General features: G+C 34.9%; 3 protein-coding genes across 3 annotated transcripts; 2 read left to right on the plus strand and 1 right to left on the minus strand.

The window, feature by feature from the left end:
* Positions 1-2,595: 2,595 nt before the first annotated feature.
* Positions 2,596-4,910, plus strand: LOC128552386 (uncharacterized). The gene is made up of 2 exons (XM_053533404.1): positions 2,596-3,044; positions 3,757-4,910. The coding sequence occupies exon 2, from the start codon at positions 3,810-3,812 to the stop codon at positions 4,665-4,667; it is 858 nt and encodes a 285-aa protein (XP_053389379.1). The 5' UTR covers positions 2,596-3,044; positions 3,757-3,809; the 3' UTR covers positions 4,668-4,910.
* A 16-nt stretch (positions 4,911-4,926) lies between these two features.
* Positions 4,927-7,397, plus strand: LOC128552387 (uncharacterized; the record flags this gene model as incomplete). Its single annotated transcript, XM_053533405.1, has 1 exon — positions 4,927-7,397. A coding segment is annotated over one exon (2,031 nt), but the record flags the coding sequence as incomplete, so codon positions are not given.
* Positions 7,398-9,999: 2,602 nt separating this feature from the next.
* LOC128552388 (BEN domain-containing protein 3-like) lies at positions 10,000-10,542 on the minus strand. The gene has a single exon (XM_053533406.1). The coding sequence runs from the start codon at positions 10,540-10,542 to the stop codon at positions 10,000-10,002; it is 543 nt and encodes a 180-aa protein (XP_053389381.1).
* Between the last annotated feature and the right edge of the window lie 806 nt (positions 10,543-11,348).

Genomic DNA, 11,348 nt, shown 5'->3' on the forward strand with positions numbered 1-11,348 from the left:
AGTAAAAAATTAAGAAAATTTATAAATAAATTGTCATGAAATTTAATTCATATTAAGCTTATGTTCTTGACTTTGATATCTGAATATCAATTTTTAAAAGGTCAATTCATTCATCTTGTCTTTACCTTAAACACGAACATGTTGACATAACCTACTGAAATTGACAGTGTATATATTGAAGTAGACATGTGTTACTTATTAAAAATCTGTCAGGGGAAAAATCTAGGAAATGTCCTTAAAACCTACATGAATGCTCATGTCATATGGATTTTCTTAAAATCGAGTATTTTTGATTTTGAAACATAATTGTAGTCCAGTCAAAGCCATATCCAAACCGACAATTAACACTCTTTCGACCGATTTCCACAGCATTCTGCGTTCAGTTTATCTAACGAACGGAGAAAAAGTCAACTTAAATGCTTCAGACGGACCTAAGTCCATTTCTAGAATAGAAAATACTCGATTTTAAGACTATTTATTTGCCACCAAGCATTTACAGACAAACGGTATATGACCTGCACTATTAGAGGGGAATTTTTATTATATAAAAGATAAATGGTACTATTAATTGAGGTAGATCTAACTGTTCTTTTATCACTTGTGACTACAACTCGAGTTAGTATCTTTCCTGGTCTCAATGCTTCATTAGATGTATTGGAAGGTTATATTTCCAGCTAGATTTAGAGTATATTCACCATTTCTGAGATATGTATATAGGTTCTTTTTAATACATGTATAAATACAACTCTAAACAAAATATAAATTTGCCAACCTGTAATGTTTTTCTCTTGTTGGTGGAAAAAGGCAAGTATGGATGTGTTCAAACTCCCGGCTAATTTCTTGCTGTAAGAAGCCAGATTAATTTGGTACTTTTTGCAAGAAGTGCAAAGGCGTATTTGCTTGGTTAAAAATGTTGTGCTAAATCACTTGGCGTGTTTAAATTTTCAGGAAAGCAGAATTTCTTCTAAAAAGGTGAAGTGTTGAAATACTGCTCCGCACCAGAGCATTTTCAAGAAGTAATCTGGACCATAGCGCTTTTGTTTTTAGCAAGTCACGGCGAAAATCACCGATATTACTCTGAAAAAATTCTGTTGTCAGCTTATAATCTGGAACGCTACTTAGAGACTAAGGTATTGTAGCCTGAAGGTGCTTGATTTGCAAATCATTTAGACCACTTTTAAGTAAAATGCTCCGTGCCATGGCACAACATTTTGTGACCAGCGAAATATGCCGTTCCACTTTTTGCAAAAAGTATCAAATTAATCTGGCTTCTTACCAGCATCGGGAGTTTGTCTTTTAAGGCGGAAGGCGTTCGTCTTTATTTCATGAAAATCCATTGAGTATTAACAAAGTTATGACCAAAAATAATACATGAAGCGAGCCAATTTGTTTACAAATCGGGCCCCGTACCTTACCTTCTGGTCACGTTGGTTCCCCACAGTGTGTACCAAACTAGTAATATAAGAATGATTTTCACGAACTTCATGTGGGAGGAAACAGTAGGTCACTAGGTTACGGTGGGTCTTTAAATATCGTACAGCGCTACCGCTAGCTAGAACTCCTCATATTTAGCGTATTTTTGCACAATGAACTAAAACTCTTTAATTGGAATCGGAAAGCACTGTGTAATTCTAAAAAGTTGTTACTGCTGTCAAGAATATATTGTATTACCGACAACTTGTTTTAAAAAGTTGAAAATTAGTTCAATTTTTAAAAAAAAATACTTAGATAAAGACGAATAATTTAAAATAGTCCGGCTATGTGTGATTTATAAACTGCTGTTAACCGTAGACATTTATACCGAAACCAGACGGCGTTTATCCTGAACGCGATACCGGCATTCCATGCGGCAAACGAAACAAAAAGAAAGAAGAAAGACTTTTTAACAAATAACTATTCATTACAAGCACCAAAATGAGCGAAAACGGGGTCAGTTTAAGTATTATTGATATATGAAAAAAGTGTCAAGTTAGATTTTATTCTTGGCTCTTCGTTTGGTGTAGAATTGCAGCTTGATTTATGTCATCAATTTTCGCGATATACACTACAGGCAGCGCGTAGTCTACATAAATCACCCGACCTCGGTGTTCGTTTTTAGCTCATCTGATTTTTTGAAAAAAAATGATGAGTTATTGTCATCACTTGAGCGGTTGTCGGCGTCGGCGTCTGCGTCGGCGTTGCCAGGTTAAGTTTTATGTTTAGGTCAGCTTTTCTCCTAAACTATCAAAGCTATTGCTTTGAAACTTGGAATACTTGTTCACCATCATAAGCTGACCCTGTATAGCAAGAAACATAACTCCATCTTGCTTTTTGCAAGATTTATGGCCCCTTTTGTACTTAGAAAATATCAGATTTCTTGGTTAAGTTTTATGTTTAGGTCAACTTTTCTCCTAAACTATCAAAGCTATTGCTTTGAAACTTGGAATACTTGTTCACCATCATAAGCAGACCCTGTACATCAAGAAACATAACTCCATCTTGCTTTTTGCAAGATTTATTGCCCCTTTTGGACTTAGAAAATCAGTTTTCTTGGTTAAGTTTTATGTTTAGGTCAGCTTTTATCCTAAACTATCAATAGCAACCCCAGATAATCCAATAATCTTGTAGTCAATCAAGTAAAACCAGGTAAAATCGATAGGGTCATTAGATTTAACATATTATATTTCTTATTATTTCCCAAAATACCATAATAAAACTTACATATAATTATTCAGAAATGAATTATCTTTCAAATGGTATAATTCTTAATAAAATCTGAAAAAAATAAAGATGATCGATAATTAGTTAAAAATCAATTATTGGTAATTATCGATCAATCTTCACACCTCGGCGCGGGTCAATAGACAAGGACAATGGTTTATGACAGTGTGTGTTTTCACATCCAATTGCGACAGGCTAATAATTCATGAATATTCATGAAGTGATATTATCCAATCACAGAAAAGAAAGGGCTACGTAATGGCGTTTGTTTGAGAAAAATCGGCCGGAAGCTATTTGTTCAAAAAATCGTCAAAGTTCACCTATTCTTACAGAAAAACTACAAGGTTTGTATTATCATAACGAATATCAAAATAAAGTGCATTTTCTCAGCTTTAAAATGATGCTAAATTTATTGAAATCAGTTTAGATTTGACCCGTCGCAATTACGTTAGAAGTTCAGTAGTAGTCTGTTCCAAAAATGGCGGGCGCGGTAAACAACGCGCCGCCATCTTGAAATCGCAATCGGCGGAACTACCTGAATTAAATCGCCGATATATAGTTAAATATTAGCATGAACGTAATGAAATAATAAAAATTGAATGAAAAACAGATAAATAATCAAATAAACTAAAAAATTATGCCGTTATAACAAACAATTTGATCGGAAAAAAGCTGAGAATGCACGACTTTTTTTTCGAAGAATTCCCGACATTAAATTTTTCACGAACGTCTTGAAGTTATACTTCTTTCTGCTAACATCACTTTTAATTTCTCGTCAAAATATTAAAGAAGACATAAATTTGATATTAAAGAATCTGATTATCGAAAAAAATATGTTGAAAAAGCAATAAATCTCGCCGAATTTAATGAAATTTGAAGGTGTCCGAAAACGAACCCGTCTAATTATTCAATGAAATTTCGTGTCCGCTTTTCGGATACTGACTAAAGAACTTGTTTTATTTTACATTTGTTAAATAATACACGGTTAATTGTACCTTGATAGTGATGAAATTAATTGTATGCAAGCTTTATAATTCTTTTTTTATACATTTTCAGGTTGTGCAATATATATATTGACATCCTAATGATGACTTAAACATCAACTTGAAATGGCAGGACAGTACCCTGGCCCATTTTGTGAGGAAGCTGGACTTCTGTCAGCAAATCTTATCCACAATGTGATAGAACCAAAACCTGAAGGAACCCTCAAACATGGCCATATTATTGAGCTGAAGAAATTTGCTGATGCATCAAAACTCCCTCTAACCAATCTCATTACCTGGCTAAATCAAATTGACAAAAAGACATGTGAAATTAAACAAGCCACGCTGTCTGTCCGCATCAAACGTGTTATTGAAACAAACAAAAAGTTGCTACACAAAAAGAAAGTAGCTGGATTCAAGACTTCGAACGAGTACCAGAATTCTCCGTTCATTCCTTTGACTGTCTGGCTGTCAGGAAACACGACAACCAAAGTTAACAATAATGAGACTTGTGTTGAAAAAAGTAAAACAGAAAGTGAAATGTCTGATCCAAAGAAAGTTACTTCAAAACAAGATGATTATTCAGAATTAGAGAAATGTGTAAGCAAAGAACCCTTAGTTGAGGAATTAAAAACAAAGAACATGTTACAGTACCAAATCAGTAAACAGCAAAAAATGCTTAGTAAAATGAAATCACTTGTAAGTTCTGAACGCGAACAGCTTGGGCAGTTGAAGTCGACAAAAGGACATTTTTCTGTCCGAAACGTAACAAAACGAGATGCCCTTGCTGCTAAGAATAGAAAACTACTCCGAGAAGCACAGGCTACTATTGCAAAACAGAAGAAACTGATAGAAGACATTGAAGCACGAAACTTAAAACTTTCTCAAGAGGATGAAAGACTGAAACATGAGTTATTGAACAGTTGTTGTAATGAAAGTAACAGTTATGAACAATCAGACACTCACTCCTTGAACACCAGATGAAAAAGAAAATGCTTGAGAATGAAATGTATGTGGAAAATTTGTTGACTGAAAATGAAAGCTTGAGAAAAAAGGTCAGTCGGCAGTTGTCCGATAAAAATAATGCCAAAAGGTCTGTAAGGTATTTTAAAAAAAATGTCAATACACTTCGCAGTGAAATAAAAACAAGAAATCAAATTAAAACCCTGACACAGACTGTCGCAGAGAAACAGAAAGAAATTGATCAGCTGCAGATTGAAAATGAGTTTTTAAAAGATGATAAAAACAAAAGTATGAAACAAAGAACTCTGATGGGTCTTTCAATGATAGTATAAGACTGTGTGTAATTGAATTAGCTGGACTTGAAGTAGCAGTTGAGAAAGTCTCCCAAGTAATTCAAGTTATTTCCAGGCACATGTTTTCTCGTGAAATAAGTAAAGCAGACCTCCCAACTAGCTCAACTGTCCAAACAATTGTTGATGAAGGTCACTTTTTAGCAAAGACTTATATTTCAACAGTTATTGATGCTGCTGAAAGTTTCGGTTTAAACAGAGATGGAACTTCGCGCAAAAAGCAGAAGATAGTTGACACGTCGGTAACCTTAGACACAGGTGATGTGATGAGTTTGGGCTTCACTCGTGTTGCACATGAAAGTGCTAAAACAATAAACAGTGTAACTAAGAACAGCATAGATGAACTTGCCAAGTTGAATAGTACATTTTGTTCAGACAAAAATGATACAGCAAATACTAACGAAGAGTACATTAGAAACATCCTGCATAAACTCGCCTTCAGCATGTCCGACAGAGCAAGCAATGAAAAACTAGCGGATAAACTTCTCGATGAGTGGAGAGATGAAGTTCTGGAAACTTGTGAAAATAAAGACAAAACAACTGTCAAACACTTCCACTGCATGGCACATGTATTGTTGGGATTCCACAAGTATGCATGCACCGACGTTAAATCAGTTGAAACAAGTTTAGCTAAAGAAAGTGGTCCACTTGGACGTGACAGCCTTCCTGCGTTTAAATATTGGCGTTCGTCGGGCACAGTTGTTGAACGTGTGGTACGCACAACTGCAGAAACATTTGGTCCTGCTGGTGACCATCTGGGATTAAAAGACAGATGGGATGCGGATTGCAGTCAAAAGGGTGTCAAGTCTGTCCTGGGTAATTATCGTGACAACCGTTTCAACGGCATATTTCAAACTTCGGCTGAGGTGCTAGTCCATGCAGATCAAATGCTTGATGTGCTTAGCACAGTGAAAAATCCAAACCGGAAGCTTCAAGCGGTTAAAGCAGACCTTCAGTGTGAAAAAGTAAGAACTCTCCTTCAATGTTTTGGTCTGTTTTATGTTAAGCTGACAGGACCATACTGGAACCTTGTTACTTCTGGTGCAGTGCCTTACCTTCTCTTGTACAGTCATATCCAAGCTATCGCCGCATACTTGAAATCCTGTTCTGAAGATCCAGCCACACTCCTCAACCCAGAAGGACACTGGGAAGCAAATGATGCTCATGGTATAGCAGACATTCCCTACAAGCAGCGTTTCATAGAAACTGTTTTTGAAGTAAATGACCAGACCAAAGAACTGCTTTATCAAATGATTAAAACTGTAAGTACAGCAATGCTGAAGTGTATAGAGAAGCAGTTAATTGACTTTCTACCAGGAGGGCAGTTCAGTGAAAAACCCTGTCAGGAGGAACTCAGAAGAACCAGTTATGCCCACTCGACAAACCTTGGATGTGAACACCATTTCGGTGACCTTGACAGCAGTCAGAAGCGACGTCCTAATGCATCCATGCATCACCATTCGACTGTACAGCTCTTGAAAAGAAACAGAAAACCCATGATCGGATGGCTTGCAGAAATGTCCGAGTCTGAAAGGCAGGTTGTTTTAAAAAAAGCACGGCAAGGCGGACGAAATCTGAGAAAAATTCACATGCAAGCAGAAAAAGAAGTGATAGATGAAATAAGTAACGACATGATCAATGAAAAAAACAAAATAACAAGCAAAAAAAGGAAGCGAAATGTAGAAACTGAATGTGAACAAAATTTTGTTGATGATGCGGATGAGATAACCAAAGACTTACTTCCAATCCATGAACCATACAATGAAAATGAATACGTAATCGTAGCATACCAAGACCAGTGGTATCCTGGGTGTGTTCAAAAATTGGCAGAACAGCAAATTGTAGTAAATTTTATGTGTCCAACACGGAAGGCAGGGCATTTTATTTGGCCCGCGAGAAAAGATGTACAGACAGTATGTAATGAGTTTGTCATTAAAAGAAATTTTGTCCGGAATGTCTGAACTCTGGGCGCCTGTGGAAAATTGTTGACTTCGAGGAAGTAGAGGATTTATACAAAAAATATTGTAAGGTGTATTTTTAATGTCAAGCCAAGTATCAGCAATGAAACAAATGATTGTAACATGTCACTGTGATATATTTATTTAATAATGTGTGTTTATATAAAATATGTTGTGATTTATATCTTAATTTCATCAAGACAAATTATGTTAGGAGATAGTCATATAATGACGCAACAAATTTTTAAACGCAAAATGCATTTAACAAATCCAAAATGTGTTAATGAAAACATTTCAGCAACATTTGTTAACTTATTGCACTGTCACTGTGATATATCTAACTTATTGAATTTGTTTTATGTTATCATTCATTTCATGTAAAAATGTTGATTTCTCATTGATTTTATGTATGTTGTAAATGTACAAATAAAATTTAAAATAAACACCCGTCATTTTGATGTGAAAATGTCAGATTTACCCCTTAGGCATGAGTCAGAGATATAAAATAACAGCAGAACTGAATTCAGCATGAAATTTTACATTACAGTGCAAATTTTTATAAAGATATCTCTATGAATAAAAAAGTTATGTTAATTTAACTGAAAAATCTTGAATTTTCGGTTCCGTCGATTGACCGCGAAAATGCAGAAAGTCTTTGAAAAAGATGACCAAATTCTGTCGAAAAATCAAAACTTAAATTTGGCATAACTTTTGTTTCAGTTGAGATATCTTCAAAATTTAAACTGTTCTGTGTTTCTTTTAAAAGGCTCTTTCAAATAAGTTTAAAATAAAGGTAAAAAAGTAATTTTGAAAATTTAGCTGTGGTTGCTACTATCAAAGCTATTGCTTTAAAACTTTCAACACTTGTTCACCATCATAAGTTGACCCTGTATAGCAAGAAACATAACTCCGTCCTGCTTTTTGCAAGATTTATGGCCCCTTTTGGACTTAGAAAAAATCAGATTTCTTGGTTAAGTTTTATGTTTAGGTCAACTTTTTCTCTTAAACTATCAAAGCTATTGCTTTGAAACTTGCAACACTTGTTCACCATCATAAGCTGACCCTGTACAGCAAGCAACATAACTCCATCCTGCTTTTTGCAATAATTATTGCCCCTTTTGGACTTAGAAAATCATTTTCTTGGTTGAGTATTATGTTTAAGTCAACTTTTCTCATAAACTATCAAAGCTATTGCTTTAAAACTTGCAACAGTTTCTCACCATCATAAGTGGACACTGTACATCAAGAAACATAACTCTATCCTGCTTTTTGCGAGAATGATGGCCCTTTTTAGACTTAGAAAATCATGGGTAGGACAATATTTCTATTACACAAAAAAAATCAGATGAGCGTCAGCACCCGCAAGGCGGTGCTCTTGTTTAATTTGGGTGTCAAATTGCGGTGGTCGGACACCCGTTTGACCACCACGGTCAATTAAACACGATCGTTACAGTACCGTCGAATAAGTGATCGCGGTGGTTTTCCGGTGTCCGTTGCGGTGGAATTGCGGTGGTCACGGGGTTAAAATTTATAGGAAATGAATATGTTATAAAATAAAAAAAAAGAATAGTTCAAGATAAATTAAGTGCATTCTACAAATGTATTTAATTGCCTTTAAAAAAATATTAATAATTTCTTTTTTATTCAGGTACGGTATATTACAAGCGTGCGTATTGGAGTTAAGCAGCCGCCGTGAAATGTAAACATTCACAGTTTAACGTGCATTCAATTAATGTGTCTTCATTTGCATACTTTTTAATAGATCTATATATATTTGAATTATGTACATTTAGTACAATTTCGTTCTAATTGTAAACTCTTTCACGGCTGCTGCTATTTGACAGTTTCGTTATCATGTTTGAGTTTTCATATATTTTTAAGTTTGTTTCATTCAACTGTTTTCGCATGTTTGAATTTATAATTCCTTTATCATTGTTTGCATGTCTGAGTTTACGCACGTTAATTATTTAAAGGTTGTTTCATCATGATACTCAAATCCAGTGCTTCGTTATGATACTAAAACTCAGGTTAATTACATAAAATTTGACCTCAATTTAAATCCTACTTAAATGCATTAAAAGTTTGTCGTTCTTAACCGGAAAATATAATATACACAATTTATTCCCTAAATTAACAGCTGTAAATATTTACGAATTTGATTTAATCGAACTATATTAAATTTAATTATTGCTTTTGATAATGCAACACGTAAATACCTGCGTATTATAATTATATGCTTTTTGATCAAACAATATTTACAGTGCATCTGTTGTCTTGAAAACTGTAGTGTTCTGTTCATTTACACCTGTTTTAGACTAATTGCTTTTTTACTGATTCATGTTCGGTAATCCAGGGGTCCAGGCATGACCCCCCTCCACCACTAGTTCTAAAATTTCGGCAAGATGTATTCTTTAGAGGAATTTCAAGCAAGAAATTTATTTAAGCCACGCCCATTGAACGGAAAAAATGTTGCCTTAAATTACTCAAAAGAAGGCATTTTGCCGAACATTTATATTATACATGGAGCTTCAACATTTTCACACAATTCTATAATCCCCTTGGAAGGATATTTCAATGCATACCTGATATACAAATGTAAAGGTATAGAAGTCCATGGTATCGGCGAAAGCAGTCCACTGAGAATTACGTCTTGAGATAGGGAGAGAATGCAGTATTGGGGTTTTGGAGAATGATAACAGTAGTAAGCATAATTATATTAAACACACAAAAAAAGAAGTAGAAATGCTTTATTGTATTTATAGACAGACATATGTAATGTATACATGAAAACTACAGAATTTATTCAATACCTAACAACTGTGTTTGGCGGTTTTAATACAACAAAAACCAAACTAAAACCACAGTAGCAAAACATATATACAAAACATGGAGCTAGTGGGTCTTTGTAAGTAAAGCAAAAATCGGAGTACTCTATTTTAGTTATTTTTTTGGATAAAAAACGACATGTATATACATTAAGAAGAACACAGATTCATTTAAACGCAACTTTGTACAATGCTGTTTCTTTCGAAAGTCTCATATTTCTCACAGGTTCATATATGACACAAAGTCGTCGGACACGTACGAAAAGTTTATATCTGGCATGCTGAGTGCTGGACTTTGTTCTTGATTGCACGTCGTTGACTGCTTTTTCTGTTTACGTTCTTGTCTGCTCACACGGCGTAAAAGTTCGTTAACCTTAGGAACTACAACATCCTTCCACAGTCTTTGGTCTTTCACCTCCGGATAGAACGTACACACATACTGCTGCACAACAACCTTCCTTTCCTCGCACAGCTCTTTCTTATTTAGATTTCCCCCGCCATTCCAACTGTACATATATCGTAAGTTGGTCACTCCAAAAAGTTCTGGATAGAGACGCTGCACTAGATGTGCCGCCATGTTCCCAGGTCCAGATGACGCCTTGTGAAGGTCTCGAAGGTCCTCAATTGGAATATGGTGTTGAGCTGGCACTTCCTGATCGTCGGTGCTTGTAGGCCTAACGGTGTTGTTGTTGATATTCATATCTTCCAGCTTACACGCGATGCTCTCTAGCAGAGCCCTCATTACTTTTACTTCCCCCTCCATCTCCCTTCGTTCGCGTCTCTCGGCTTCGAAAAGCTTTCGTAAGTTTATGGTTAACCATTCTGATTAAGTGTATGCTTTTAAATTGATGGCATTTTTTTATTATTAAAGATTTTTCTATTCTGTTTGTTTCCTTTTCTAGCTAAAAGTCAAAATTTATTGTTCGCGTTAATTTCAATTTATTTACTTTTAAAGTATACTAGCAATTTACAATCGCGCTGTATGAAATTTAACCGGTAATTTTACTGGAAATCGGCCGTTTTTATGTAATTTTGTTTAAAATAATGTTAATATCTCAATGAAAATGCCCTGATATTCTAGCTGTATCTATTCTTTATTGATACTGAAAGTTTGAAGCAAATCTATTACATAATAGAAGCTCTACACGCGTTTCCTGTGTAGGCCTACATGCCACCTAAATCCCGCGATATAATTCTATTAAATTTCAGGAAAAAACGATTGACGATTTTATAGTTACAATATTTAACCTTCACTCTTTAATAGTATATGCATGTGCGTCAGGCGTCTACAAAATTTTCAATAACATGTTCGTCTGCAAAATTACAATGTGTTTGATGCAGAAACTTGGCCAAATCAACTATATTTCTTAAAAAATGTTGTTGTTTTTTAATATTCATGAAATTTTGCATAATTCAACTCTAAAATATTAGACAGTTCCTAACTAAGTTTTAATAAAATCAAAGAACAGGTTTTTAAGATACAGTCGATCAACTGACACAATCACAATTTCAAAAGTTGCAAAAATACCGCCAGTGCCGACGAAAATGTCAAATGTGCTCATATTTAAC

The sequence above is a fragment of the Mercenaria mercenaria genome, unplaced genomic scaffold (genome assembly GCF_021730395.1).
Source record: "Mercenaria mercenaria strain notata unplaced genomic scaffold, MADL_Memer_1 contig_2731, whole genome shotgun sequence".
Lineage (NCBI taxonomy): Eukaryota > Metazoa > Mollusca > Bivalvia > Venerida > Veneridae > Mercenaria > Mercenaria mercenaria.